The sequence below is a fragment of the Syngnathus floridae genome, chromosome 4 (assembly GCF_059516105.1).
Source record: "Syngnathus floridae isolate MCC-2025c chromosome 4, RoL_Sflo_1.0, whole genome shotgun sequence".
In the NCBI taxonomy this organism is placed as follows: domain Eukaryota; kingdom Metazoa; phylum Chordata; class Actinopteri; order Syngnathiformes; family Syngnathidae; genus Syngnathus; species Syngnathus floridae.
Genome location: NC_142416.1, coordinates 13302124 through 13329901, shown reverse-complemented (window position 1 = coordinate 13329901; position 27778 = coordinate 13302124). Strand labels below are relative to the sequence as shown.

Sequence of the window (27778 nt, the reverse complement as noted above, 5' to 3'; positions counted from 1 at the left end):
AAAAGTAAAATAAATCCACTTGCAGAAAAGTTGTGAACACATTTATGTGCAATGCAAATCAATGTAGATTTCTGAGTGGCTGTAGCAATAATTCAGACTACATTAAACGTGGCTGTTCATTGTTTTTTTTTTTTTTAATCACAACATGAACAAAGCATGAGGATATCAGGACAACTGCAGGTTGAGAAAAACTTGCAAAACAGCTTCTTCAAATGGATTGTGTTTTGACTCCAACAGAAAAGTAAGGGCCGATATTAAAAGTTTAGATATGACAATAGTGAAATATTGCTGCATCAGAGTATATGACAAGTTTAATGCATCATTTGAATGCTGGCAGAAATGATAAGAAATGACAAAGATAGAGTTGTGACAAATGCCTTTATTTTCCATTGTAAGGAAGGATTTTATCTAATCAGCTAGCAGAGATGATGACAACAACAACAACCACTATGATAATAACAAAAACAATGTGACTACTATTTATTAGGTTACAGATATTAACATTTAAATAACTTAAAAGCATAACACAAACTGAAGATTCAATAGCTAGGCTGTGTCCGCCTCTTCAAGTATCTTGTCGACTTCTCTCACCAACCACTTTGGTCCTTCTCTGACCTACAGCTCCTTCTTTCACTTAATAAGGAAACTGAAAGACACGGGGGGAGGGTTTGTTCCATAACACGGGCAAATACAGAGAGCGAGAAGGAGAAATAAGTGCATATTACTGACTAGAAGAAACTGAATACTTAACTGTCGAATGGCATTGAAATGATTAAATTCAGGAAATATAGGAAAATTAATAAGCCTCCCCTGTTTTTTCCTCCTTCAAAAACAACTTTAGTATGTCAGGCTTATTATTGGTTGAAAATGTATTGCAGAATATAGTGATCTTTTTTGTATTATGATGATATATATTCTAAGTATTCTTCAATGAAACTTATAGTTGAATCTGTCACAACACAAATGCGCATCTGATCACGAACAACTCTGAGGGTACTCAGCAACAGAAAAGCACTCCAACTGGTAGCACTTTTTCTAACAGCACGATAATTTAAGACTTATTGGCTCAAAACATCTCTCTTACAAGCCATAGCTGAGCTTCCCTCAGTGCATTTATTCCACTTGGTAACAGTCATTAGACTAAAAGTCCTACAAGGGAGCTGGAAGAAAGACTTGTGGTTGTTTTTAAAGCTACATGTACAAAGAGGATTCAAGTGCACTTATTTATCTGTCCTGGAATCAGTTTTAGTGTTTGCCTTTGTATGCTTTCAGTGGCCTGTATTTGTTTCGTCATACAGTGTTGACCTCTAGTACAAACTGCTACAGTAAAGTGCCATTCTTATTTTTTAATGCATTCGCTTAGTATGTTCAGGAGGGAACATTATGTGTACAACAAAATGTCACAAACAGAGTCAAAGCTGGTCTCTAGAGAAATGTCCTTGGCTCTAAAATGTGTAGTTGAGGACTCTGCTTTGGCAAGGTTTTTAATCAAATTGAACGACGTAGTAGTTGCAATGTCATTGATTTATGCATGCTATTTTAATTTGGGCTAACGGCACGCTACCCCAAGCTTGATAAAATGACAGATCCATAAAACAGATTGGTGACTGCAGTTACCTGTAAGGGTATCCGTGATACTTCGACCTGAAAATGGAAAGTAGGAAGCTGAAGAAAAACACCACTAGTCCGAGGCCAACCAAGCAGATAACTGCAACAGATAAGAAGCAGACATTTAAAGATTGCTATAATTTGAGGACTCTGACACCAGAAATAGCTGAACTAGACATCAGGACATTGTTTAATAAAATGTCCAAGTTTCATAACTAAATAACGATAGAATTTCTCAATCTTCATGTCCTGACCTCTTGCCCATCATCGTCTTGTTTTTCAGCAGATTACCTTCTCATGTCCTTGGTGGTCATTATTATGCATAAAAACCACAAGCATTATCTTGCCCAACATATTTAGGCAAGGAAATACATTATTTTTAATCCAGTAATTCTGAAAGCAACACTTGCATTTTCTTTATCACCAACAACATAAATTGTTAAAAACCTAATTCAGAGAAATAAACCCGGAAATATTTCTGTTGTTAATTTGCAAGTTCTTGTACAGTATCTACCAAATATTTGCTGTACTATTTTCATGAATAATTACATGTTTCCGGTTTGTTAAACAACTACAAAGTGTGTGGTTCTTAGAGTTCTGATCCATAATTGTGGGTTAGCTGCTGTATCAAGCAAAGAAAATAACTACAGGGGTGAAAACAATTAAATTTGGATTAAGCACCAACATGGAAACCTGGAGGGATACTGCTGGTCATCTTTCAGCAATCCCAACAGTGACTCATTACTTACGTATGTTAATTAAAATCAGAATATAATGGCACAGACAAATGTAATTTATTTCCTAAGCATGGGCCAGCGAATACAAACAAAGTCATCTTATTAAGAAGATAAATATAATGAACTCTTCTACAATAGAGACACAAGATGCCTCAGCGGGATGATGTTTGTCACTACATTGCATTGTTGCTTTAAAATGATGTGCAAAATGTATTAATGCTGTCTACATGATTCATCTTTGTAACAAACAGCAAATTTTGATGTTACTTTTTAACCACGCGATAACAGCTCAATAAAGTCACTGTCAATGGAAGAAAGTATTTTCAATTGACGTGTACAATATTTTCTCTACCAGATGAGTTTTCCTACATCACCGGGCAAATGGGAGTTTTGAGGAGGATAGAAATTACAATGAAAATGGAATGAGTGTGAATGTTTTTTTTGGGTCCATATTATGCATGCGTAAATTGTTTCAAATAATTTCACTTGTCATCGATGTGGAGTATTTTTGTATAGCTAGACCTGCAATTTTGTTAACTGAGTGGGACTTAGATTGGATTTATCTCATATAAAATGTGAACCACTCCAAAACAAAAATCCAATTTAAAGAAATATTAAATTATTTCTAAATCTAAAAATAATGAATCTACAGTTGATCAACATTATCAGCAGGTGGTATTTGCAAGATTTACTTCATTTTTTTAGTTTTTAGCGTAGTTGGTAGAAATGCAAGCAACTCCAAGTCCATTTAGAGAATATTTTATAAACTTGATTTAATTTGGAAGACTCATTCATTCTTCTAGGCAGTTTACATCTGTTTTCATATGCCTTCAAAGTTTTCCTCTAGTTTTGTGTAAATCTTGGCCTTAGCCCGTGATTCAGAATATCACAGTAAAAGTTTTTTTCAGCATTTATATTTTCCTTCTATCTTTAAAGTATCCTTGTTGTGTGCCGCGACTTTCACAAATAATTATAATGAGATTACTCTGAGTGCCTCTCATTAAATGGCATCAGAATTGAAGCCAAATCATTTAGATTTTTCTTTCATCTTGCTTCTTTAGATTGGAGAAAAGCTTTGGTGCCTTTTTGAGGGGGAAAAAAAAAGGATTCAAGCAGGCTTTCATGTGCTCTTTAATCAAGAATGGCTTAGTGGAATGCTTAAATTGATGGTTTTCGTGTATAAGGTTGAACACTCCGATAGACTGGCATGTATTTCATAGTCACTAGACTTTATAGCAATCTGATTGGCTGGATTGGTTTGGCGTGGCCAATATTTAGGATTTTATGCAAATCTTGCAATCGACCAAAATAAGACATTACACCTGCAGTTGCAGTTGCATGGGTGCAATATATCTGACATGGGAAATATGTAAATATCAGGGCACATCATAATACATAAGTATATAATAATAAGTAGCAAAACATAAGATAGTGAGCACAAAAATAAGAGGGATCTCAGAGGACATTTGTTGTATTGAGTTTAGCTTAGAGTGGTTGATGAGGCATTTTCATCTGGTCATCAACCTGGTGTGAGAAAACAAGTAGCCTAACAAGTAACAGACAAAAGAATGTCATCGTCTGCGGATAACATTGATTTTATCCCTTCTAAAACATTTTGAAAAGAATTGCATGTGAGGTTAAGAACTTGCTGCTTATCCTGTTTCCACTTTTCCTTAGCCTTGCCACACATTACTTGCCAAGGACTAAAGAAAAACAATCAGTAACAGTAGGCTTTACTTACTTCTCCTTTTGCCGACATCTCCCTTGGAAGTAGCAGCTTCATTGAGCAGCACCATCCCCATGGTGATGGCAGCATCTAGTGAATAGTTGTCAAGGAAACCATACACTCAAATCTTGTATACTGCCCCAAGAAAAACTGGTGAAAACCTACAGAGTAATGCTTAGCAGAACAGAAACAGGTCCTGCTCAATGTACACACAATAACACTGACAAATAATCCAGAACAAAAGCCTGAACCTGAAAGTATATAATGGTTAGTGGAATTTAAAAAAATATATATTCTAATATTACAAATTCTTTATACAGTACATGAAACGTGCTCTCGTGAAAATTTTGTAGTGGATCACAAATTTAGTAACTATTAAATTAGACATACAGTGCAGCAACACAGGCGCAGTTTCGAGCATGCAGAAACATTTGAAAAAAGATAATGCTCTCTACACAAAAACACGCACACACACACACACACACACACACACACACACACACACACACACACACACACACACACACACATGCCAAATCCTTCTGGTAGGAACACGCCTGTGTTGGTTTTGCCTTTGTGATCATTTCAATTGAGTTAGTAAGGCAATAAACGGACAAAATAAGGCAGATGAGCAGAGGCAAGCAAATGTAGCGCTGCAGCAGGTGCGACCTTGAACTGCTTATTTGCCATGAGGACAACCACAATGGCCACATACATGCAGTAGCACAAAGTGCAAGTATACAACAGTGCAAAAACAGAAATGCCAACAGAGAATTTACTTCAAAGAAGTAAACAGCCACAATTTATCATAGAGAATTTAGAAGAAATGAAACACAGAGGTTAGAGGCTGTCTTCGTACACAGTGGCAGAGGAGGTGGGCCCCCTACGGAGTGAACAATCTGATGGCCAAGCTTTCATTCTGAGTAAACAAATATAACTGACAGTATTTGGCTGTTGTTTCTGAAATAGAACGGTGGGCTGTGTGCAAGCAAATTAAGAAACAAACACAGCGTGGAGAATCAAATACGTTTGCTGAGCAAATGAGCTGTCGTAGACCGCACAGGTTGTTTAATTGATTTGCAATTTGCTGCATTCTAGATGTATACAGACAAACATATTGGCTAAAGGATACTCAGGAGAAGGATGATGTGAGACTCCGCCACAAACTGAGCCTGACTGCTGCCATGAATGTAACTCTGTAAGACAAATACAGGTAGCAAGGTTAAAAAAATACAAGTGAACTCACATTTGTTAAAGGCTAGTTTCTTAATTCATAGCAGGACGAAATAAACACGAAAACCTTATAAATGATATGTTCCGGTTTTATGCCACCACGTGACTTCTATCACAATAATCAAATTAAATTAAACACAGTGGAAAGTGTATATAATATGCAGTAATGTATATATTCAACACAGGGAGTGCAAGCGTTGGCTATGCTTGTGAATCATAAAGATTTCATGCTTGTACTGCGTAGGTGTAAAAAGGTGAATTTATTTCTCTGAGTGGGCAGAGTTGAATGGAGACCTACAGGAACACTTAAATATGTATTCCATTCAAGATCTTGCCACCTAAAGGAAACCCCTACAGACTGTTGTGTGCTGCTGATGTGCCCTCATAAGAGCCTCACATGTATTCCAATCTGTTCTGTAAGTTCCAATCTGCGGTCGTTGTTAAGTTGCCAATGCACTGACTGACCTTCATGTTATAAAAACTTTGATAAAATGAGAAAAAGCTGGGGGACACTGCAAAATCTGCCATAAATACTGTGCTTAGCGTACCGTGCGAGTAACTCACCGTGGTGACCCCTGACTAAAAAAATAACATTGGCGTACATCCAAGACCATGTTATTTGTAAAAAGCCTAAAACAATGGCATCTACTCAGAATTTTTTTTTTTTATACCATGGTCTTCAGAATTTAACGTGATCCTATACTATGGACATTGAAAAGGGATTGAAAGAGTTTAATCTCACAATAAAGGTAGAAGTAAGGGACGGTATTTACAGACAGCCTACCTGCCTTCATCATTGTTAGTTTTAGCTGATTGGTTGCGAAATCCTCTGATTTTCTCTTTCTCACTCTACCCACTCAAGTACCCAATAATTATTCCTTGCTTCATAAAGAGCTACACAACACGTATGAGAATTCATTCTAAGTTCATTGCTGTCAATTCATACGTGATGAGGGAAAGGCATAAAGACAGACCACGGAGTAGTCCTTGGAAATGAGAAAACGGTTGAATGGAGGTCTGATAGTCCTTTAAACCTCTACAGATTATTAGCACCCTGCTTTACAGCACATCTAACGTCCGTTTCTCCACTTGACTGCCCTGGTGTTTATTTCTTTTCCTATCAGACATGGGTGAGAATGGACAGATGACAAAGAAGGAGTAGAAGGGTGGTCAGATATTTCTTGCTTCACTGGAGGGAAATTAAGAATGTTTTCACTTGAAAGCGGACATAAAAACCACAAAGGCTCAGGCCTAAAGCTGATACTATTGTCTTTCCCGCAGACAGTGTTGTCTTGTACAAGATGGGGCTTTTGAATTGTTATCAAAATGCCTTTCTTACTCTGCAGCCAACAAAGCAATCCTTATTTGCACAAGAACAAAAGGTTGTTTCTGGTGGCACGACAAGAGGTTTGGAAGATGCTGTTTGATTCTTCTATTAATAAGCCGCGGAGTTGCGATTAAATTGTTTTAATAGCATGATATGTTCTGTAATGGGTGAAGATAATTAGTTTTCTTAATATAATGAGAGTGCTGAGAAGAAACTTCTTTGTCAAGAGTAACAGCAAAGTTTCTAGGAAAAAAAAAAAAGCCAACTGCTAAGCCACAAATCCAAATGTATCCTGACCCAAAAAGTCATTTTCAATCATTTGTAATGTTGAAGAACTTTTACTCCTCAAATAAACATGAGTTCAACTAACAATGCAAGTCTCTTACTTGTCACAAAATGTCAAATGAAAACTGTAGTTTACAATTCACAAAGCCATTACTAAGCTCCTCCATTATGTGCAACAAGACAGGCCTTTATATAGTGCAGTCACTTCAAATACACAAAAATACCTTATCTCTGAAATTTACTGGAAGTGGGAAGGAATTCCTGTGAATTGCATGACTAGAAAGCATCGCATAGATATATTTGACTTTTTGGTGCACTGCGACACACCTGCACCACCCCGACTTTAACCAGTGTCAATAATTGATGAATAAAATAAAAAATATGCTATAATTACGTTTTAAACCATAAGGAACAAACACTAGTTAACGCGTCAATTCATACTTTACCATGCCAACCGTAATTCAATGAAAGGCATTTACGCAACTTGAATAAATAAAATCAAGTCGTAGATATGAAAAACAAACAACAAACTAAGAAATACCTTGAGTTGGGGGTCGGGGAAGATTTACATAATATGATTTTATTATGAATCTTTGCTACCAATGTTTCATACAAACAAGCAAACAAGTGCATATAGAGCCTTAAAGGAAGAGCGGTGCTTGGAATGAAAAATTCCTCAATCCATGGCCAGGCACTTCCAATTAATCTGATGGATTAGAATGTGGGAATTCTATTCATTAGTGTGCAATGCTGAATGTGTGCTTCAGCCTTTGTATTCACACATGTCCACTGTATAATAAAAACTAGTAGATAAATGCATGTGCTTCTGAATAGGACTGTTTAGAGAAAACTTGTCACTGTGAAAGAAAGCTGTGAACTGTAAAACAAAAAAGAAAATTGCACTTGAAGTGGAAAAACAAAACACATAACATTAGCAGAGTGCATTCCATAACTTGGTCGGTTTAACAAATGATGGCTGTATGTATGTATTTAAAACGCATCTCATCTGACGTGTTGATGTAAAGGCATGATGTCAAATAATTCATTTCAATATCAACTGTAAAACCGGAGACATCTCGTAAATTGTTAACCTTCTACAGACCCAATTATTGTGATGGATTAGTTTTTGTTGTTGTTAATAAGAATAAGATATGAACTTAAAAAAGCCTTGACATTGTCCCCCAAAATGCGAACGGCATAAATGGGATTTTACAATATCAGACAAAAATGCAATGGAAAAGAGTTTTTTACAATGTTGTAAAATTGAGTACATGACAATGAAAGCCTAGCATAGCTGTATAAAACCTGCAGTTTAATGAAATCATAGAAAACTTTGTCTCGAAAACTTGTTAATGTTACACAAATTATATATATTTAGTGAAAAACTAACCAAATAAGTCGATAGAGGCTACAGCAAAACTTGTTTCAGTATACTAATTCACTAAGATGTTTGTTCTCTCCTTGGCATGTACTTGATGCAATATGTTTTTTTATTGTCGCTAACGCAAAGAAAAAAAACGTTATCTATTACAATGTGATTGCCTTGCATTACTCATTCATTTGAATACATGGACATAACGATACCGTGCTTTTATGAGAACTGAACAGCCCATTTGTCAGACAGTGAAGCAAATTAGGGGCCTGTGCAAAGCAAGAGTGTAATATGTACAAAATTTATCAACACATGCAGCGAGATGTACACCACATTTTAAAGGCCATACTTTTAAAGGCTAAGAACAGGTGCATTGGAGTAAGTTGTAATTTATATTTGCTGTATCTCATGTCACAGGCAGCAAGATAAATACCAAGAAACAGTACATAGTGGGCATTAAGTGTGCTGTGTGTTTATGGTTACTGCTTTCCTCTTAATCCAAACCACAACAGTGTTGCCCGTTAATAGCCGGAGGCCATGTAACCTTTTCAAATAGCCACATTCCTCCCTTTCAAGACTATCATGTGTTTGGGGAATGTGGATGTGTGTGTGAGTCTGTTTCATTTGCAAAAGGTCAGAAGGCACTCAGACAGCAAAAAGGGAAAATAAAACGTCGGCAAATCTGAACCGGGAGGAGGGTGTGCTGTGTTCGTGGGTCATTTTTAACTTTCATACTGACAATCTGAAAGATGGAAAATACTAGAGATACAACTCTTGAATCTCCCGGACAATTTTGAGCTTTCTCAATATGTCACAGATTCAATGCATAACCAGGGGCATATATTGGATACAATTATTTCCAAAGGTTTTCATATTTCGAAGGTAGTGGTGCCTGATATTGCCCTATCTGATGAATACTGTGTTTTATTTAAAACATCAGCCCATGCTAATTTGAAAAAAAATGGAGCAGAGGTAATTAGAAAAGCGCTATATCGATGAAAACACCTGTACATTATTCACTCTGGCTTTTCCACTGTCACCAAGCCTGCAGCTTCTGTTGATGACCTTAGTGACCTTAGTTCTGAAGTTCTAACTGTAATGGATTCCATTACCCCAATTAAGAACAAAGTTTTGTCAGTCAGGAAAAAGTCACCTTGGACTAATATTCCAATACCCCGCTGGTTAAAGCTAAAAGAAAAAAAAAAAGAGAGCGAGAACGAAGACAAAAAGAGCTCAGTGACGCAAAACCGAAGTCCACACTCATTACAACATATACAAAGACATTCTTTACATCTACAATCAGGAAGTGAGGAATGCTAAACAATCATTCTTCTTAGAGGTTATTAATACAAACAGTAATAATTCCCGCACGCACACAAATATCTTACTGCCCATGCTGGCTAACATAAAAACACAGTGGTGTCCTTCTGCAAGCTAGAAGTCTTCTATTCAAGAGGCAATAAAAGTGTTTTGATGTTTGGGATGAAAAAAAACCCTGCTTTTCTGTGACAGTAACAATTGCAGAAATGGTTTACCCCATCGTGTGAAATCAGTTGGAAATATGGTAATAATGTCCTCAGCTAATAGTGTGTAAACAAAGAAGTGGTTGATAGGAAGCCAGAAAGGCGGACTTGAATATTAAAAAGGATGCATCTATATTCTCTATTTGGTACTGCTTAATTAGAAAAGCCATGCTCCATGCATTCTTGCAAATGTGACTGATTTTGCTTCTACCCTTTTCATTCATTCCACTGGATCACGCACAGCTTATTTGTTTGTAGGTGTGCCACTCTATCTACAATTATGTTTCTGTCTCATCGTGCGTGTGTGTTTGTCTGTGTGTGCGTGTGTGTGTGTGTGCCTGCACAGTGCTGAACTTCAGGCAAATTACACTATACCTGCCCACTATGACTATTTATGACTTCAACAATCCTTTCAATAAAGTGTACCTAGAAATTACACTACAGGTGTCAAACTTAAGGCCGGGTGCCTGATCTGGCCAGATCGATTTATTGGCCCGCAAAAGCAAATTGTGTCTTTCATGATCTATGCAAAAATCTGTATCAAAATGTCCAATTGTCACGTGTAATAACTCATTTTGTTGAGATTTTTTTGTTACCCTTTAAACTTTAAAGGGTAACAAAAAAATCTCAACAAAATGAGTTAGTACAAGTACTAGAACAAGTTAGTTTAGAACAAGTACTAAACAAACTATTACCCTTGGTTTCAGAACTAGTAATCCATCAATTTGTAATCTATGTTCTAATATGCTGACACGATTAAACATTTATTTGGTTTCCCTGCCATGACGGCCCTCTGAGGGAAGCTGTGACTACAAAGTGGCCCGCGACGAAAATGAGTTTGACACCCCTGATTATACTGTCTGAGGAAGCTGATGCAAATGGGGAGGGAAGTGGAAGACTAGAGAGGAATGTAAAAGGAAGTAACACAAAAATAGGAAGGGAGAAGAGAGATATCTTTTTAATATTGTCTGGCAGGTGCAAACCAGTGACTGCGAGAATGAAGGGGAAGTGAGATTTCAGGATAGCTCAGAAGAAAGGTGGAAAATGATCATAAATAAAATTAGGAAGGCCATTTGCACAAGAGCGACTAAAGCAATATCTGTTGCTATTTTGGCTGAATGTTTGGGTGAGGCTCCCGAGAAAGTGGATCGTTGAAGCTTAGCTTGTACTCTATGTGACTGGAATTGCAGAAGAATTGATTGTATGCAGTTATCATTTCACTATAGTAGACTCGTGTATATTTGCTGTTCAGCATTTGTGTTCTCGCCTATTTGCCTATATTGGGGGAACCTCTCCTGGTACTACCTCCATGTATTTTGAGATCATAGTTTTACTCTATTTATTGATCAAACTATGATAATAGGCAATTCCAATCACTTTTTGAGTGACCCCTGCAATTTACGAGTTTTCGCTTTTGTCAGTCAAACTTTGGCCTTAACTTTGGCACATCTGTAAAGGGACTATTAATGCTGAAAAGTACATAAAGACTTTGGAGCTACAAATAATGCCATTCCAGCTATGTCTTTTTCAGGGACCTCCCTGTAAGAAAATGCCACATCATACTGTGCATGTTATAATACTTTAGCACTGTAGTAAAAGAGTGAGTACAAGTTCACACTGCAGGCAAATGCTACCCAGGCCAGATTTTTATTGCGTGTATGCAGCATGGCCTCTATCTGATTTTTCTAATGACTCCATTTTGATTTATTTTATTTTTCTAAATATTTGAAAATAACCTTAAAATAATTCACATCACCTGTCCAGTAAGAGACAGAAAACCGAGAGGAAAAATAAAAAAGAACTCCTATGGCAAAAAGACATGACTCACAGGCTTTGTACAAGATCGGTCTCTAAAGTCAAAGTAACTGCTCATACTAGCTGTAGAAGAGACTCAGGCATGCTGGCTCAGTGCTGACCTGCTCGCAGGTGGCAACACTACCAAGTGCAGTTTTACTCAAGAGGGCTGGCAGATAGGATGAAAGGAAAGAAAAAGTCCCGATGGGAGTGTATCATTTTTTTGTGTATTTTTGTGCAAGTGGATGTCTACGAGCAATACACACTTACCACTTGTCCATTCTGTGGGTTTTTGTGAGCATAGGGAGGACCTCTGATGTGATTCCACATCTGACCAGAAGTCATTGCAAAAACAACACACTGAGTCAAAATGGGAGAGAGAAAAAACACTATTAAAAAAACAACATTTGATTAATTTTGAGTAGTGAGAGCTGTTGTCCATACTAGTGCTGCCATGGCCCATCCGGTTTTGTTGTATATGAATTCCAAGTTGTTTCTTCTCAGGTATAGTAGACCTCCAACAAGAGAGACCAACAGAGCCAAAGCAATGGTCCCTGAATAATTAGGAGGACGGAAGACACGGATCTAGAGAGAAGGACATAGAGCAATTGTTTTACTCTTGCTAAAACTGTACAAAAAGTAAAACTACTGTAAGAGAACAGTTTGGTTTTGTCTTGTCAACACCCCAAAACATCCATTTAGGAGTGAAATGACTTCCTTTGCTCCGCTCCTAAGCACTCCTCATGTGTGTAACATACCTGGACATCTGTGCGGTCTGCAATCCACTTGGCCAGCTGCTCTGAAGCAAAGCCAATCCTCTGTAGGTCAAATGTGTCTGCTCTTTTCGGCTTTCCCTTTGCTGGAAAATGCATAAATGTTGGCGCGCTGTTCATGTTCAGCTAGAAATAAAAACAGATAATCAATAATCAAAACATTGAGATATACATTATGCAAGTTGTATTTGATTGTATCTCCACAATTCCTGCAAATATTGAAATCAAGCATAGTGAACAAAACATGTAAATAACTTTGATTATATGTATTTATTTATTTATTGCTGCAACATCAGCATTATATCCCTTTAACTGCAGACATAATTATATCAAATTTATATCCAGATTAAACAAAATAGAAACAAAGCAAAGGCAAAAGTCTTTCTGCATGTCTGCTAACACATCAAACAATTCCATTACTGTGTTTAAGCTATTTAAAGTGTTCACAAGTCTTTTTATTTTTTTCCTCAGTAGAAAGTGTTACTTCTCCAAAGGATTTCAATACTTATTTACTCATTGCTTCTTTTTTCTATGTTTTCATGCTACTGGGTGGTTTTCCATTCAGCCTAAGATCTGTTTATAAGACACTGGCTCACACATTTCGCTCCAAGATGCGGCAATAATCTTCTGATTTGATCATTGCTTTGATGCCTTCAATGCCTCCAGGACCTGTTGCACCAAAGCAGGTCTTCAGCATGACAAACAGTCTGCCGCATAACATGAGAACCCCCAAAAGCTTCACTTTGTCTTAATATCTTCACTTATTGCTTTGCTGATCATGTATCTATAATTAATCTAGACAAAATGACCTCATTTGCATTAATTCATGATTATATTTTAAATTATGTCCTAAAAACGATGTCGGTCATTTTTAATGACTGTGAGCATGGATCAAGCCATTACAAAACAAAACAAAAACTGCATTTGAAGACATGGGGAAGGTGTTCATGTCCCTCAGGGTGTCCTCTGGGTGCACTCCGGAAATATGGGTTATGAGAGTCCCTGATGCAAGCCCGTTTGACCCTGATCTTTGTAATGCATCAGTAACGAAATAATAATAATAATACATTTGTGTTGTCATGAGATGTGTCAACAAGCAAATACCTCAAGAGCCTGAGATGGTTTGAACACAAGGACAAATTCAATGTGTGGAGTATACTGTATGCATTTTGCCAAACAATATACGTAGCAATTGTAGAATGCAAGCACATATACAATACAAACCTGTTGGAAAACATCTGCTCCTTCATCATAGTCCACTACGGTGAAGAACAGCTTGTTTGAGAAAGCAGATGAGTAGCGCCATGAGTTTGCTAAGACCTGGTACTCCTCATTTGCTTGCCTAGAACATTTAGGTGTGACAAACAACCGGAATGAGAACAAACCCAGACACAAGCAAATATATCAATGATCACCAGAATCGTTGCAAAACTAAGTATCCTCTTTGCTAGCGAGCACATTACTGTAGATTGAAGATACCATTACTGCACAAATTCCTCGAGTTACAATGTTCTTGAATGTCAAGTGTGATAAAACATGCAATGATCAGCCACTATTTGCGGAAATAGAGCTCAAGTGATGTCTAAATAGCAAAAAACCCTTTGACAACATCCCAAAGATAGTTTTTACGTTTAATATCATTTCAAACTCATAACATTACCCTTGACTTACACATGATATGTGTGATTTTGAAGTGCATGCGTACTTGCGGCAACCATTCTTCTACCTCCTCGGCTAACGGCAAACAGGCAATATTTTCAGAAGGTAGGATCCAAATAGAAAAGTACTTGTTCTCTGAGGTTCATTTTGTGATAGCAAATTGATATAAGTAATATAATAATAATAATATAATAAAAGATAGTGAATGTGAAATAATTATTGCAACTTATCGTATTTAATTGTGACTATACAGGGTCTGGATGTGTCAGTACCGGCATGGCGGCCATAAATGTGTTGATGGTGTTGGCCCGACAGAGCCGCTACCTGAAAAGACTTTATGTACAATGTTTTGTACCAATTTCTTGCACCAAATGTATGTACTATGCAGTTTGGTAGAAGGGCATTTGAGGAAAGTCGTAGGACAATTTATTCTTCCTGACTCTGTTTTGAGACTGACTGTGCGTTTGGATCGATCACATATTTTGTTTTTAAATGGGAACACCAATTGTTTGCATTACTTTCCTTTGAAGGCACTGTCATGCGCCCCAGCTTGCAAATAACATTTTTGCTCACTTTCCAAGCATAAAGTCAAACCAAGTTCAAATCATTGATCTGGCAATTTTTCTTAACCATCTCCCGCTAGTCTATGCTATCGGGGCTTGAAGCCACTGTCACATTGAGCCAGACGATGACATTATCAACCATCATTATCGTGATTGGTCGGTAAGTCTAAATCTGTACTAGAGGCCAAGTATTTATCATTTAGACCATCTTCCGCATACATCTCGCTCGCTGGCAGTCTATTTCAGTAAGGGAATTGTCCACTGGTTCATCGAGAGTGTCTAAACTATCTACAAGACATCAAATATTGAACTTACCATATCTCTCGCCATCTCAAAGCATTTACCTCTGAATGAATTCATATAATCGACAACAATTAAGTACGGCCCTCTCTTTGCTACTTAAAAATCTGGTAATTCCAAAGATTTCCACTGTTTTGACTCATGAAACTAATAAATGAGATACATTCCAAAACTAATCTGATTGTAAATTTTGGGCGAATCTTCTAAACAGACAATCACCAGTGAAAGCATTTCCTATTATTATTGTCTAATATTGTGCTTATGCTTCAGCAAAGCGTCTCCTGTCTAATATCCTGAGTCCTTCAGGGTTGACTGACGCAAGTCATTCAACTGACAGAAAGATGGATGAATGGTGCTGACTGTAAGTACTGCCAGGACGCAAGCATGATGCCAGCTTGAGCTTTGTGTGTAGGTGCACGTACCGACAGACAGAACACTGCCTTTGAGGCTGCAATGCCGTAAACATGACAATGACAGAGTAGTTCCGGGGCGGGGCTTTGACAAAACGGCGGAACTTGTCACCGTTCATTCGGACAACAGAGCGACGAGAGGACCACTCCATCATCTGGTCCACCTTTTCAGACAGGAGGTTCTGGAAATAAAGGGGCAGAAACGAAACATTAGGTTTGTGGCTAAGATTAGAAATGAAAAATGATTGTAGATTGTTACACTGGACATTGAATGGGCAGAGATGCCCTTTACATCATTTCTCAGGAACATTCTCGATGTTTTGTCAGGAGCATTTGCATCACAGGGAAAGCAAAAACACCACGAGAAAGGCTCTGAAAAACTATTTTCTTTATGTTTTGACAACATAGCCTTTTTTACTTTTTTAATTCATTCAATACAATGTTTTAGAACTGTATCACTATTCTGATCTACAATGATTCATTTATTGACAGTGGTAGGCCTACACATTAAAATATACCAGATTTAGTGATGAAACATGTTCTGTTGTGGTTCATGCTGTCACCGGTTTTAGCTTTTTTGATTTCCAACTTTCTGTTCATTATTGTATTTGGGATGTTGTAAGAGATCTTTCTGTGGTAGTTGAATCACTCAACAGGGGCACCATTTTCTAAAAATCAGAAGCTTGTTCTGTGCACCTCCCAAATGAAAACCAAACAGCATTTGTTCAATTATTGGCTCACTGTGCTCTGAAACTGCTTTTATTGTAAGTGAATGCATCTCCGCTTTGGCCATTGGGTTCCAATATAGTTTCCACCAATTTTCCCATTCAAAAGAGGGATTTCTTAAAATTGGCTTGGTGTAACACCTGACAAAATACTCATCGTTCCCTTACACACAAACACAGAATTAAGAAGCAACAAGAAAGATGACAAATATCATGTATTCTGTCTTTCTCACATAAATTTTTTTTAAAAAGGAGTGAAGGGGAGAGAATGGCGAATGAGTTAAATGCAGGACAGAATGATACCGACTTGGTAGTAGTGATAGTGGTTATCAAGGTTTGTTCAAAACTATTAACACAAATATCCGTGATTTTTGATGTTCATGTTTCTCAGAGCCTCATATAATGTGTGATTTTCCCACATTTTTAAAAAATCTATAAATATATTCATGATTTTCAGATCCTTTATATTATCTTCTAATATATGTTTATTTAACATTAAATTGTATTGTATATTCAAGCCAACAAAGGTTATTTGCCTTAATTTGTCTCCCAATATGGAGATATTACGCCAATTACATTTTCTTGTCTGTTTGTCTCTGTTATTCTTTCCATTTTCAACTCTATTGAATTAGAACAAAACTTCATCTTTCTAGCTTCAAGTTTGCCTTCCCACAACCTGCCATTTCCAGAAATAACACGAGCTGTCAGTGATGGGAGGAGATTTGTCATCCTAGCTGGCAAATAACAAATATTTCGAATCAAAGCATTTTTCTACTGCCATTGTCCATACACCATTCTGCCCATCAACCTCGGGTGGGATGATTTTGTCTAATTTTTTTTCCATTTTGCAGCCACATATTAATGCAGCTGGGTTTCTGTCAGCAGTATCAGATGTGTGCTCAGTCAAATAGACTTAGCTTTCATTGCATGGTTTGAAGACTATTTAGGAAGAAATAAGAGTGGATGAAAAAGGAAGATGATAAAAAAAAACAATGCATAGGCAGACATCAACAAAGGAAGAAAACCTAATTATAAACCCAACAAAAAAGCAGAATGAAATAAAGAAATGCATTTAAGATTTGGTTTATAAAAAGAAATCAAAACAGATGGTTTTAAAATAAATCCACAAAAATAAGGTTCAGTTTGCAAGGCCAGCTGATTTGACAAGCCAGACTATGGATTGCTCTTTTCTATTACCATTTTTATTATTGCATATGTCAACAAAAGCCACAAATCAAACTCATAAAAAAATGTCCACATGTAAAAATGTAATTATCCTGTATAATAGATGGTAGCCACGTCTGTATACTAAACAAACTCCCTCAAGGATTTTCACAGATCTGATTATAAGTTTCTTAAATTTACAGTTAACAAGGAATATTTTGAATGTTTCCAAGCTATAATAAAATTTACATGTAAGAATATAGCAATTAGTTCGTGATGTGTTATTTTTGTTTGTTTACCATGATAACTTCTACATACTAGGCATTCAATGGCATAACAATATAAACATATTTTGCATTCTACTTTATAATTCAAGCAGCATGGGTCAACTGCGGGTGGTCCGATGATTTCATTAAGCCACACTACAACAACAGCATAAGAAGCACATCCATCTAAATCTACCCAATATCAAATTAAAGAGTGAAAGAAGAGTGTTTAATTAACAAACTTTAAGCTGTTTAAATGGCTTAGATTTTCGACTGATTAAAGGAGTCCATTTGCATATGACCCTCTAAGACTCCACATGAGAAAATGGGATGTTTTCAATCTATCAAATCTCAATGTTTTATTCAAAGTAGTCTTGCACTAAGTATCGGTACTCATATAATTTTGGTTAGCAAAAATAATATGATACCATAATGTCTAAATACTGGTACTTGAAATAAATACAAAATAATAATCAGCCAAAGCGCTCCAACTCAGAACAGTCTACCGCACTAATGCGTAAGCCTAACTGTGACACGTGTCATCCGGTTAAATCCTTCTCATGTAAATAAATAAATCGATAAATATATATCCGTGTCTTAATACTTATACTGGTATTTTAAAAAGGACGGTGTGTGCACGTGAGGCAGTTTCCTCGATCGGTCCCCATTCAGTGACGCTATGCCGTACAAACCCGCTCAGCGCATTTTGGCGATGGAGTGGTAGCTTATACATTTCAGCAACAGGAATTATAAGTATAGTTTATTACTGTTGTGAAACATAGTACTGTACATATGGGCCGGTTGGGTCTCCAACTATCAAGCGATCACTATCTTAAAAGAGTGAGTGTGAGTGTGTGTGCACTAAATCAACAACTGAATAGCTTCAACAGAAAAAAATGGTCCTTCTGGAGTGGCCCAGTCAAGGTCTTGATCTAAACCTGAGTGAGATGTGACATGACCTCAAGAGAATGATTCACATCGTACATCCCAGGAGTATTGCTATACGAAAACAGTTCTGTAAAGTGGATTTGTCTTAGAGTCCTCTTGACCCTTGAAGAGGTTTGATTTACAACTACAGAAAACAATTGGTTGGGTTTACTGCTGCCAATGATAGCTCAATTTATTAAATCCAAAGATTGACATCTTTTCTCACTTTGTGCTGTGACTTTCACTGTACAACCTTTTACAAAACAAAAAGCTTTCACTGAATGGCATGAACTGGACTTAAACTAACAGTGAGTGACGTGTCAAATCTGTTAATGGCAAGCAATTTGTGATGGAATAACGAGAGCCGAAATGCAAATTTAAGTACTTTTTCATGGTCAGTAAAGTGCAAAAATGACCGTAAATGAGGGAATGAAGACGTCCATTACTGGGTTAAATCTACCTCTATGGATTTGGCATTTGGAACATGTTAAAACAAAGACAAGCGATAAAAGGTCTGATATAATGACTTGAAGCCACATCAGCCAATGTTTTATTGCGACCTTAGCTTGATGAGGCGGTTAGACATGAATGGGCCACCACGCCGACTAAAGAGCGAAAGCTCTTTTAGAATGAGCCGGCAATAATGTCACTCAAGAAAAGCTGCTGGCGAGAACGTCCTTTTTTATTATCTGTGTGGGGGGGATGAAAACCTCCCCTTAGGAATACTCTAAAAGACAGTTTAAGAGGCGATGGTAACTTGCAACAATGGTGAAAGCCAAGTTTGCCTTGGTTAAGTACTGTAGTGATAGAGAGCGAGCGAGAGAGTTTGATCAGATTCTCTGCCGTGCTGCGCCAAGACTAATTGGCTGGTCAGCAATGGGAACAGCTGGGAAGGGGTGTGGCCACCAGTTGCTCCGTTGAAATGAGGAGTGCAATGATCATCCACAATCAAACTCCTCATTAGAGACATGATCTGTCAAGCATGGTTGAAAGAGTCTTTCTTCTTGCTTCTTGTTTATTTCAGTGATGTCTGCAGTTCAGACGTTAAAGCCTTTTCTGATGTTATTTGAAGCATTTGGATAGTGTCAAGAAAATATTATTTTTGAATGATTCAAACTGAAAACCCTGATCTTCACAAGTAGAAAATACAGTGAACATGCATGCTTGCAGTTCGGTACCTACAGAGTCATATATTTTTTTTCCTCAATTTTATTTCAATACTTTTTGATATTTGGGGGAATGTCAGAAATGTCAGTTTATTAGAGAGGTGCAACAAGCAAATGGATTTGGTGGAAGGCCCATAAATGTTTGTGTGATATTAGTTCAACAAAACTGTGTATAGTTGTGACTTGCTGTGTATCCATACGTATATGTGGTTTATCCCATCTCCAGCTTAATGCTAAAATATATTTGCTAGATGCACAGTTAGTTTTAGGCGTAGTGCTTTTCCAAACTAATGGAAAAGTACTAAATTGCTTCCCTTGAAGGAAGACTGCAACTCTTAAAATTAATCCAGCAACAGCTTGTATTGTATAATATGCATCAGGGTTACCATGGTGACAATGATTGCATAAAATTAAGTTTAAAATCAGGACATCATTTCATGACATTCCCTAAGTAAATATCGCTGTCCAGATTATGGTGACAGGCAACATGGACACCCACCAAAACTTCATCGTTCCATTTAAACTTTTGAATGAAACATAGTCAGCACTGTGTGTGACTGTCATATACGAGCAGTATGTGTAAATGTGTAGTTCTGTATTTTGATCATGTGAAGCTGAGTGAAAGTTTTGGAAGATGTGTTCAGTTTGAAGTGTCACAGCAACGCAAGGCTGTCTGGGAGGATAAGAGTGCGACGCCTTATCAGCCACAAGCCAGACACACACAAACACACTTTCCTGCTTACACTAACACACACACGCACGCGTGACGCATGGGGTGCACAATAGGAAATCACACTCGCTCATATCAGCGATATAGAAACGCTTGACACTTGTCTCCCTTTGGAAGAAGGGGTTGGGAGGTGGGGACAACAAGCGGGAGGGAAAAAGGAGGGCGAGCAAAAGCCTGCGGGACAAGGCTGCAAAGTGAGGGGTGAAAAATGAGAATGTAAAAGTGTTGAGGTCAGCAGAAGTGATAGAAAAAGATAAAGTGGCTAAAAGAACTGTGTTATTCTTTTGTAGGTCAAGAAGAATTCAGAAGTTTCATGACTGATCACAATGTGAAATTGCTAACTGTGCGTTTGGTAAAACTAGTAAATGGCCTTCAAGATGTTTATCTTGGCAAACTCGCATAAGGAACTGGGGAGAAAAGACATCAGAGCTGATATATACAACTAAAGATAGGTAAATGGAACAAAAAACCTTTCGTTGACTTCCAAATAAAGCATTATTTTTCATACAAAATAAAAAAGTAAAAATCTGCAACCTGAGTCATCACACAACTTTAAATAGAAGTTTGTAAAACTGTCTGTAAAACATAAGAACATCAAATTATTTCATCAATTACTTTTGTGTTACTTTGAATGTGACTTTGCTGGCTTAACATGCAGTAATGTTTGGTGTAAAATAATAATAATATTGGCTTAACATTCCTTATTTTGGCAGAGCTTTTGCAAAAACAAAAAAGCCAAAACATACAGTTCATTTAGACTTAATCATTTTGGTGCTAGTTGATTTTTCCCCTGCAAAAGTCATCCATTGCAGCAGCAGTTGTGCTTCAAATGTTTTGTGACTGTAGAAAGTTCTTTTTCCAAAGGCAATATTCTATAACTTCAGCGGATTTCCACTGTGTATTGACCATAAAATGGTGCCAATATAGATTTTTTTTTTCTTTCCTGGTTTCGAATTGAAGGCAGCATGACACAAACTGGAGTTTACTTGTATAGCTGAGGCTGCCGCACCACAGGTGGCCGACACAAAGCCGTTTGCATCTATTTGGTACAAACCCACCAGGAGGACTGACTGCTGGGGTGTATTTTTTATGTTTCCCTCAGAAAAAGAAAGAGGAGAGGGCAGCACTTGCTCATGCAGGAGAGCAGCCACGAGCAGCCCATAAAAGTGAGTAAAGGGATGCTGAGGATGTCACAGCTGCTGGGCTCGTCATAGTTTATTCATACCCTTTTTATCACTCGTATTATCTGTGTTTTTCTATTGCTTTATGACTATGCTATATACTTATCATGACAAGTACAAACTTTATTTGAAATTTGCCTCAAATTTTTAAAACAACCTTGTCTTTATTAGTAGTGGCAATTGAAATATCAGTCAGTTCTTAGCATTTGTAACAACAGTATGAGCTTAGGGTATCTTAAGACATTTGTGTGCATTTGAGTCGGGTCACTTGAGTCGGCCAATACAGAATCCGGATCAGAAACATTACCAATACACACAAGATGGTCTTTAATTGACTGCAGGCTGCTCAGAATGTGGTCGGCAATGAGAGTTCATGACCGACATATGCTGATCAAGAACTTTTTCACAGAAATTAACCCATCATGGTCAGTGGCCAATCACTACACTCATTAATAAATGATAACAGTCTTATACAGTATTTAGAAGTTGATCTACTTGATGTTTAAATGTGGGATTCTGAATAATACTGTGTTTGTGGAGTATGCATCAAACAGCAAATCCATCTGATTTTATCCATCTCGGTTGGCCATTTAGTCACTTCATGTCGACTGAAAATGACATCACAGTTGCTCAGGGCTCATATAACACCGAGAGATTGATTTTCTCGGGGGGTAAATGGTGAATGTTTTTGCTTAGTTCCTATTCCACAAAGGTAATGTGAATCGAAGTGTTTAGGCTAGACTAGTTTAGACTACCAACTCATAAACTGGGCAAAGGAGGTCATGGGGGGAGAAGGAGGAACAACAGAGGAGTAAAGTGACTTGCAAGCCATCCGTCACGAAACAACCCTGGTACTACTGCATCAATAATTCACAAAATTACACCTAATGAGTGTGATCATCCAAACAAATCCTGGGTGACCTAGAAGCACTTTTTAACTATAGTTTGGCTTGGATTGCCACTAAAGTGACGGAATGAAGGGAGACGATGCAATATTCATCTGTTGGACACTTGAAACATACACATTTATTTTCATGAGCAGAAAGGGATGGAGAGAATCAACCGAGTGACTGAAAACTGCATGCATAAGTGAGGAAAGGGAGAGTGAAATACCGAGAGACCCATTTCGCAACAGGCAAATAGAAAGTGAGACAGAAGAAGAAAGAGAGAGGAAAGTCATGAAAAGATATTCTGTCCTCCCTCTTTGTGCAATAAGCAACTGCTGCTGAAGTGCAGGTGATAAGTGAACATTCACAACAGCACCCGCAAATCCACGGAACTACAATTCAAGTTTCCTACACAGCAAAATCACAGTCTCGAAAACGAATTTTAAAGCGGGGGTGGCAGAAGCTCAGCTTGCAAAGACTTTTAGCCGAAAACAAGGAAATTGGGAATAGGAGAGGTGTGAGGCTGCTAACATTGTTGAGCTGACAAAGTACCCCCCAAACTGCTCCCATGTTCCTCTTTGATTGGGTTTAAATCCACTGAGCGATGCTCAGACAGGCAAACCGAAAAAAACAATCGTATTTTATACATACACCTTGGGATTTCAATTAATTCTTGTCTTTTAGCATTCATGTTTTGTAACAATGAACTGAAAAAAAAAAAACAGATTTGGTAGACAATATTTAATTAGAGAAAAAAATCATTGAGCTACTCCTCTTATTATATGTAGAGGTAAAATTCACCAAAAGGAAAATACATTAAAATATAAAGCATGACTGACAAGACAGTGGAAGCATAAGTAGATCAGAGACATAACCTAGGGTCGTTGTCATGAGGAATATCTCCAAGACAATGTTGAAACTCAAAGATTAAAAGCTCAACTGCATGAAACTATGCTTCTTTGTATGAACGGTGAGATAACACAACCTTACATACTCGAGGCCCCTTCTACTGCCAATAGTCTATTAGAACAATTCCAACAAATCAGATCTGATATGAGTTATCATTTCAGGATACTTTTGGACATATTTGCTAGAGATGTTTGACATTTTGTGAATTGCACAATTTCACATCATTTATAGGTAGGTCCTACACTCAAAGACTTATTCTGTCCCCATTAAATAATCACCACCAAAAAGAAGATAAGTGTGATTCAATCACAGGGACCTATCTAAATTCTGTTTTATGTCGCATGTAAAAGCAGTGCATTCATCACTATTCAATTTATCCTACTGGAGACATGTATTATGGCTACACTATGTGATTTAAATTTCAGAATTCAGACAATGGCTACATCATCAATTATCTACTCCAGAAAGTGTTTCCATTAAATATATGTTATATACATTTTATATACTATATTATTAAATTGAGCTTCCTCTTTTTGGAATTTATTAGAAAGAATTAATTTTGGATGTTTCAGGGTTTTCTCGGCGCAACAAGGAAAAAATGTTTTTTTTTGTTAATATCACAAACTATGAATGTTAGAGCAAAAACCTACATGCTACAAACATAACAGGCAAAGAAAACACGTGATTATGTCCAAGTCTGAGATGAAACCAAAAGTCAATAGTGCTTGCAGGGTGTCAAAGTTTTCTCAGCCACAATCTAAACTCAGCAGGTAGCTCGGATTATGACCTGAAAATGAAAAGCTTACTCTGTAGTTTATCACGGCTTTATTTTAACGATTATATTGGTACTTGGAAGCAAAATCAGGAACAGTATTTTGCAAACTGTCGCTTTATAAATATACAAGTCTCGAGATATCCACTGCCTGCATCTGCCTTGGACATTTTGTCCTCTCTTTGCCCCTTGCTGACTCCAGATGCCTCAATATAGGAAGTGCTTACATTGGTTCTTTATTTGTGCAGTAGTCAGCCTTAAGACAGAAGCACAACACAAGCCAGATATTATATCTAGCAAAGCTGAAGTGATGAACGAGCAAGTGTTGAAGGGCTATAAATATTCTTTGCTCTCCATGACTATTTCCTCCCTTTCCTGAGGGGTATATAACAGGATTTAGAGAGGCAAGGGTCTACCGCTGCTGCCCTAAGTTCCTTTGCAAAAATTGGTTTCATTTCTTTTCTACTGTCTGCCAGAATCTCAATGCCGAACCCTCGCTTTAACCCTTCGGACTCAATTGTTACTTCAGCTATTACCCATAAATACTAAGGATGCATGAGAACTGCCTTTTTTTTTTTTTAAACCACAGATACCGATAACTTTCTGCTTCTACAAAGCAATACGATATTTTTTTGTGTAACACATATACTTTTGTGTGTGTGCGTGTGCGTGTGTGTGTGTATGTGTATGTGCGCGTATAGACAGACAGACAGACAGAAATAAAAGAGATGTTATGAAATGTGCTATATAAATAAATCTGCCTCTGTGGTTAATGGCTCAATCTCTTAAAAGAATGCTTTTTAACGGAACCTAATCATTGCTTATTTGTTTGTTCAAGGTTCCCCCTCTTAAATTCTGTTGACTTTGTTAACTTTGCATTCAATTATGCATGTACACAAAGTGTTCTGTCAATACCTAGCTTATATACTCCATTCTATTTGGAAACTTCATCAGTTTTCTATTTATATGCAAAGTTAATTCAGAAGAAATGTGCTGATGACACAATGCTGCAGTGATGTTTAATGCAATGTTGTTGAAACAATTAGTTTGATGGAGCAGTACAATAATGCCCATGATGGACTTACCGTTGGAACACAAACGTTCAAAATACCATGAAAATTGAATTAATAGAAGACCAAAATTCCGCTTACAAAATAATGAAATTGTTTTATATTGCCGAAAACATTGGCATTTCATTAATGACGTGTGGTCAACACAAGGGCTAAGGGTAATAGTTTCCAGAGAATTGTTTTTTCACTGAATAGTGCAAATATCTTAACGGCAATAACTGTAAGTTAAGAAGGAGGGGTTCTTATGGGAGAAATAGAGAGAGAAGTGGGCAGCCCATCATGTTTCTTGGCATTTTTTTCTGATGAAATATGATGAACTTTCAATGCACTAAATCATGTGCTGCTGGGGAAAAGTCCCCGGACTGCCTTTCTGTTTCACTGCCAATTTCATTGAATGGCAATAAACACGTTGGAAAACACTTGCTCAAACTTGGTTGTAGGAAAAAAAAAAAAATCAATTAATAATAGACAACTAGTTTTATACCAAGTACTGGTATCAGGACCATATTGTGAATTTTGGTGGCAAAAATAACGTGATACCATAATTTCCAAAGACTGGTACTTCCATCCATTATATCAATCATCTTTATCCTCGCAAGGTTTGCATGTGTGCTGGAGCCTATACCAGGACAGAGGGAAAAGAATGCAATAGGCTGGCGAGCATGTCAAAATGAGATTTGGTGAGTTGATTGCTTTGCAGACACTTAGATAACTGGATCACTTAGAAAGGTAATACAGTAACTTGATGTCATTTCAGCAGACTTTTAAAGATTGGTATGTATTAAACTGAAAGTAGACATGCTGCTGGACCCCAAATGTGGAGATGGTGTGCGCATAAAGTGCGCCCCGATTTTTACAAGGTAGCTGAATCACTCAAGTACCCCTTTCACCCGTTCACATATCACGACATTAGTTCATTGCAAATAGCAAGCAGTTTAATGGGTGTATGGAGAGATAATTACACACTATGATGTGCCCAAAACAGCACTGGTTAGCATGTCCGCCTCACTGTTAAGGGGTGCAGGTTTGATCCCACCTCCCTGTGTGGATTTCACATTTTCTCCCAGTACCCGCGTGGGTTTTCTCAGGCACTGCGGTTCCGTCCCACATCCCAAAAACATGCTTGGTAGGCCGATTGAGCATTCCAAATTGCACCTAGGTGTGGAGTGAGACTGTGGATGGTTGTTCATCTCTTTGTGCCCTGCGATTGGCTGGCAACCGGTTCAGGTTGGCCCCCGCCGACTGCCCAATGACTGCTGGGATAGGCTCCAGCACGCCCGCAACCCTCGTGGCGTGGGGACAAGCGGTATAGTAAATGGAGGGATAGATATGCACAAAACCCAGAAGTATTTCCATACTGCATATTTTTTAATACTAATGTTACATATTCCTGGTATTAATCTTAAAATAAATGTTAATGTATAACTGTCCCAAAAATGTAATACTTCTATTACTGGAATTGTATTCGAAAGAGCCATCTGTTAATGCGGGTTTCACATACATCAACTAATCTTTGAAATAATCAATTGCCACAAGACAGCACAAAGAAGCCAGTGTACACAAATGTTCTGTGTTTGATTAGTTTTATGAATGCTTCATTAGAGCCATTCTCAATAAATCACAATTTACTGTAATCGTGGCTTCTTGAGCAGTGCTTTTCCGCAATATGAGCAGCATACTACTGTATTATGCACATTATTAATCAAAGCATCTTGCCAGCAGTGGCCCACGATTGAATGCAAATCATGTGGAGAGCACTACAGAAACCTTTCTATGCAACACTGCAAAACGTAATTTTCAGGTAGAACTGAGATTATTCAAAATAAGCAGTCAACCAATAATTCGGGATCATTGCTCCGTGCTGTCAACGTCTGCTTGACGGACCACCAGCGGATTCAACCTAAATGATCGAGAGACAAGACAATATTCTCTTAAATGAAATACATTCCGGAGGTAAAACCTTACCTCCTTTTTCTTCTGTCCTCCTCCAGACGGCAAATACAGCATCATAAGAAAGAAAACATACAGGATCGGGAGGTTAGCAAAGAATTTCACCCCAACAAACGCCATGACGGAAAGATGCTCTGGTCCCGAGCACGCGTCTAAGCCAAGTGATTGGGCGCTGCTTTGACCAATTGGCGCAAGCGGATTTACTCGCTAACCTTTCTGGGTATTGAAGTTCTTTTTTGTTTTTGGTTTTTGTTTTCCACGAGGTCATCTTAAAATATCAATCGATCCATCTGTCCATTTTCTTTTCCAAATGAAAAGCTATTTTCCATTTACGTTTCCATTTATCCCTGTCACTTTTCGAAATTTTCTTTTTAATGAAAGATTGTTATGACTATTATGATTATGATGATGATTATTATTATCATTATTGTTGTTGTTGTTGTATCCATAACCATATCCTCTATGTCTTAATTTGATTGATCACAAATAGTTGTGCTTTATTAAGTGACAATAAAGGTTATTTAAAACAAAAATGTGAATTATGTTATCTAGTTTCCGTGTTCAAGCTAACAATCTCATTCGTTTTTATTTTACCCAGCCCAAATCTTGTCGAGTAGCTACTAGACTAGAGTGCTTTATTATAGCCCTATTAGGATTTATATTTTCTTTATTTGTGTCTGATCAGATTAATAATACAAACAAAGCCTCACCTTTCGTATAT

The 27778-nt window shown here is 37.5% G+C and overlaps 1 protein-coding gene and 1 long non-coding RNA gene across 3 annotated transcripts in view; one reads left to right on the top strand and one right to left on the bottom strand.

Annotated features, from left to right (window-relative positions):
- LOC148399246 (uncharacterized) overlaps nt 1–27548 on the top strand; it is a 42000-nt gene extending 14452 nt beyond the window's left edge. The window contains exons 3-4 of one of the 2 annotated variants that reach the window (XR_015858129.1): nt 21391–21454; nt 27099–27548. This is a non-coding gene — a long non-coding RNA (uncharacterized LOC148399246). The remainder of the gene's footprint in view (nt 1–21390; nt 21455–27098) is intronic. The other variant, XR_015858130.1, reaches the window with a different exon arrangement.
- Nucleotides 360–27204, bottom strand: tusc3 (tumor suppressor candidate 3). The gene is made up of 10 exons (XM_088374455.1): nt 27073–27204; nt 15323–15492; nt 13603–13720; nt 12364–12504; nt 12050–12190; nt 11876–11965; nt 5204–5267; nt 4087–4161; nt 1618–1708; nt 360–646 (listed from the first exon to the last, which is right to left on the bottom strand). Exons 1-10 carry the CDS (start codon nt 27175–27177, stop codon nt 631–633), a joined length of 1011 nt encoding a protein of 336 aa, XP_088230581.1. The 5' UTR covers nt 27178–27204; the 3' UTR covers nt 360–630.
- Nucleotides 27549–27778: the final 230 nt, after the last annotated feature.

Excerpts from the sequence above, each read along its gene's own strand:
- tusc3 (XM_088374455.1), bottom strand. The coding sequence starts at position 27,177 with ATGGCGTTTGTTGGGGTGAAATTCTTTGCTAACCTCCCGATCCTGTAT. Across the intron at positions 13,721-15,322 it reads AGGCAGTGTTCTGTCTGTCG|GCAAGCAAATGAGGAGTACC; the intron begins GTACGTGCACCT and ends TAAATGTTCTAG. Across the intron at positions 4,162-5,203 it reads TCACATCATCCTTCTCCTGA|ATGCTGCCATCACCATGGGG; the intron begins GTATCCTTTAGC and ends ACTATTCACTAG.